Raw genomic sequence first — 4,031 nt, 5'->3', positions numbered from 1 at the left:
AAACCATATCCGTTCCCCTAAAGGTACCAACTTGGTTCCACAGGTATTTCACTCTCATTCAGTGCCCTGTCCCGAACGGCCAGTTCCAGGCATTCCACAGTAGGCGGATATGTTTCAAGTTCAACTTTGTTAGCAAACAGCTGGGCACCAGCCAGCAGCCACTTGAGGTCTCCAGTTGCATAGACACAAATCTCTCTAACATAGTGACCTGTCAAGAGATAAAAGTACTTTCATCGGAAATAAAGAAGGTCATATAAAGAAGTAATTAGATAAAAAGAATGAAGAGTGCAAAGTGAACTTAATGGGGAAATTGTATTAAATATTATGTAAATTGGTATTGATTTGTTTTTAAAAATGGAAAATAATAAAAATTATTTGGCATGCGTTATTTGTATATCATTGGGTTTTTAAAGGTAGAATTGATGTCTGGTGGTTAAAAGAAGCTCAACTATTTTGGGGTCTTCCCCAAAAAAATTCTTTTTGGGAGTCCTGGTTGTGGCAACCCTGTATTATGTGGGAATTAAACTCGAGCAGAGTTTTGCAGATGACCTGAATTGTCCACACAAAACACTGCCTGTTAAAAGTTTTTAAAAACAAATAACTTTTATTCAGCGGACTTGCAGTTGCAGACTAAACATATGATGCAGGTAGGTGAAGTAGGGGTGATTTAAGGGGTTTCCTAAAAAAATTGGCGTCTTCCTAAAAACATATCAACAGCTTTCGTGGTGTCCTGGTTTTTATTTTTTGAAATATGGTCTTGACCACTCCTTTCAGGAGCAGCGTTTTTCTTCATGAAAATAGGTAATCGGACCACTTCTCCCACAAGGCTTGGCTAAGTACTATCTTTATAATATAAGATGCATCTCACTACCCTCTTTATTTACATTGACCTGGGAGTTCTCCAAGCCACTAAGGTGGTAATTCTCAAGATCCCGACTGTGGAACACTATTCCATGAAAGTCAATGAGAGAAGTATGGCAGCACAAAAATGAACGCAGCTGAATGCAGGAATTGTTTGTATGCACTTTAATGCACAAATTTGGGTGCAAATTTGGTGTAATCTGCAAATTCATAACCTTGAACAACCATGCAAAAGGAGCGCCATTCAGCTTTCTCTCTGCATTTAATAATAATAATAATAATAATAATAATAATAATTCTACCCCCCCTTCCAACAGAAGGTTAAAAATACATTCAAACATCAGTTATTAAAAACTTCCCTAAACAGGGCTGCCTTCAGATGTCTTCTAAAGGTCAGATAGTTGTTTATTTCTTTGGCATCTGATGGGAGGGTGTTTCACAGGGCGGGCGCCACTACCAAGAAGGCCCTCTGCCTGGTTCCCTGTAACTTCGCATCTCTCAATGAGGGAACCGCCAGAAGGCCCTCGGCTGGAAGCGTGGTCATTCTCTGGATAGATATTAATAATACCCAGCTAGTAGTTTCTGGAACTGTGCATTGCCCAGGAAAGAAACAGGATTGTCCCAGTGCTGGTGTTTCTGAGCCTAGGCACTGCAAGTTCTGAAATGCCACAAGTTTGTTTCCGAACCTCTTTGAAGCCTTCATTTAACCGAAGGGGAAAGAGGACCAGCATAGGCAGAGGTCATGGGATACAAGAAGGGCCCGCTCTCAGTGCTAGACAGCAGAATGCCAAAACTGTGCGTTTACCGTAACATCTCCCAACAGTTCCGTTGATCCATTTGACAGCTCTCAGGTTGCCCTCTCGTCTAGCATTTGGCGTGGAGCCAGGGACATCTGTTATTTGGAGAGAGTGCAAAACCAAAAGATGAGCCTTGTGAGGGCAGAGCAATTAATCTTAAAAGTGCCAGATGGTCTACTGAAAACATGGACATTTCGTCATGCTTTGGGAGTTCTTATTTATCTCAGTTTCTCCCAAGGTAATTGACTTCATTTGAAATCCTGCCATTTGGTCTGCATCATCCCGGGGGGGGGGAGGGGGGAGGAACAAACCTGTTTTACAAAATATTATATAAATTATTTTCCTAAATTCCCAGGTGTACAAGCAGACTCTCTAAGCACCCCTATTTTCCAGGGATGGTCCCGGATTTACAGAAGCTGTCCCGACTTACGATTTGATCCCGGAATGTCCCCCTTTTCCTTAGGAAGTCCCTATTTTCATCAAAGAAATGCTGGAGGGTATGGTAGGCAGAGAAAACTCTGGGCTGTGTCTATAAATAGTGAAATTATTACTATGGGTTAGGACGTCCCTATTTGCATCAGAAAAATGTTGGAGGGTATGTACAAGCAGCTTCTGTTTTGTCCTAATGACTTGTGAATCCAGCTGTTAAACAAACAGGAACATCCCAGTAAGAGAATGAATCGGAAAGAAATAACATCTCTGGCCATTGGGCATGTACTGCCAGGATATCACCGTAGGTTTGAGGAATGGCGCCCCAAGTCCCTTCCAATTCTTGGCCCCCTTTGATGTTATATAAGAGGAGTTTACTGAACTAGTCAGACCAGTTTCTTTTTAAGATAGTGGCCTTCGCTGGCCACTTAAGTGTCCTCATCAACATCCCCAAAGAGTGAGCCAGGTTGCCAGAACGAGAAATAAGCGAGGGCACTGATACCTGAGCAATTGGATGGGCCTTGGCTCCGATTCACTTAGCTCTCCGGAAGAGAGAACAACAGGAGTGTGTAACATGCAAGCACTGGTCAAAACAGGCTGAAAAGCAGGAGGCACAAGGCTGTTTGTGGCAGCCACGGAGCGTTGACCAACTGGAGTCAGGATGTGGTGAAGGCATCACTTGAAAGGATGCAAGAATATGCAGCTGCCCCATACGGGGATCGAACCTGCAACCTTGGCATGACCAGCACCACGCTCTAACCCAGGCATCCCCAAACTTTGGCCCTCCAGATGTTTTGCACTACAATTCCCATCTCCCCTGACCACTGGTCCTGTTAGCTAGGGATCATGGGAATTGTAGGCCAAAACATCTGGAGGGCCGCAGTTTGGGGATGCCTGCTCTAACCAGATCAGCTCCTTGAGAACCTGTGCAACTTTAGATCCGACAACAAACCCCGGCCAACAAAATCAGAACCGGTTGGATGTCTGTGACTACGTACCTGGTATTCTACTGAGTGTCGCCCAGTATTGTTCGTCTGGACTAAAGGTGTCCCAGGACCATTCTAGCAAATCGAGGGCCCGCTCATCGGAGAAAATAAACTCCACAAAGGGCCTTGTTAGGGCCACGTACGAAGAGCCACGGTAAAGAGTCAGATTGTGGGGCACTTCTGATTTCAAATCCATGTTGCTCAGCATTCGAATCGGATATTCTGTGTCTTGACTTCCAAGACATACTTGGAAAGAATATTTGGTCCTCGCAGTATGAGGATCTGCAAGGGGAATGCCAGGTGTGATGTTTTTCCCGTTGAACCTTTTCAGCCGCTGGACAATTTCCTTGTTGGTTTTCAAGGGGAAGTCTTGGCCGCAGAGGTTGAGGAGATACTTCCACCGAACCGTCGACCTCAGGAGGTCCTTCATGCAGTTCAGGTCAGCCTGGAGCCTGCTTATCCCCGTGTAAATGACCACCTCCGCTTTGGACACGAGGAAGGCGTTGGGAAAGCAATCGACCAGCTTCTTCACATCTTGCTGGTACCTGTCAGGTGCCTTCTTATCCACGTGGATGCAGTAAACGTTGTGGGGCACGTAAATGGCTCGGAAGACTCGTTCAAAGGTACCAAATTCTTTGTGGATGGTGATGGTGTACGCTAAGGGGAAGCCGGCTTCCTCCGCAGACAGGGTTTTCGTGAGGTAGTGACTGCTGGCGATGTAATCTTTGCAGGAAGACGACTTCCCGAAAGAGGTGTTGAAATGTTTCCCCCAGATAAACGCTCTGTCCTGCTCTGCCAAAGACCGGCAATGATCCCGGAGGAAATCGCCTTCCCGAGACTTCTCCGACTGCCGCCGTCGTTTAGAGAGAAGGGGAAGCTGGCGATCCAGAAGAAGCAGAACTCCCAAGCCGCTCAGAAAAAGAACTGCAGAGATGCAACGAGCCTTCCAAGAAAGCAT

General features: G+C 45.4%; 1 protein-coding gene across 1 annotated transcript; it reads right to left on the bottom strand.

Moving 5' to 3' along the window:
* LOC118090127 (N-acetyllactosaminide beta-1,6-N-acetylglucosaminyl-transferase-like) lies at positions 1 to 4,031 on the bottom strand. Its single transcript, XM_035125488.2, has 3 exons — positions 3,086 to 4,031; positions 1,667 to 1,753; positions 1 to 208 (listed from the first exon to the last, which is right to left on the bottom strand). The coding sequence occupies exons 1-3, from the start codon at positions 4,029 to 4,031 to the stop codon at positions 18 to 20; spliced, it is 1,224 nt and encodes a 407-aa protein (XP_034981379.2). The 3' UTR covers positions 1 to 17.

The sequence above is a fragment of the Zootoca vivipara genome, chromosome 8 (assembly GCF_963506605.1).
Source record: "Zootoca vivipara chromosome 8, rZooViv1.1, whole genome shotgun sequence".
NCBI lineage: Eukaryota > Metazoa > Chordata > Lepidosauria > Squamata > Lacertidae > Zootoca > Zootoca vivipara.
The sequence above is the reverse complement of the archived record's forward strand: the minus strand, read 5'-3'. Positions and strand labels throughout refer to the sequence as shown.

Excerpts from the sequence above, each read along its gene's own strand:
- LOC118090127 (XM_035125488.2), bottom strand. The coding sequence starts at position 4,031 with ATGCTTTCTTGGAAGGCTCGTTGCATCTCTGCAGTTCTTTTTCTGAGC. Across the intron at positions 1,754-3,085 it reads GACACTCAGTAGAATACCAG|ATGTCCCTGGCTCCACGCCA; the intron begins GTACGTAGTCAC and ends TCCAAATAACAG. Across the intron at positions 209-1,666 it reads AACTGTTGGGAGATGTTACG|GTCACTATGTTAGAGAGATT; the intron begins GTAAACGCACAG and ends ATCTCTTGACAG.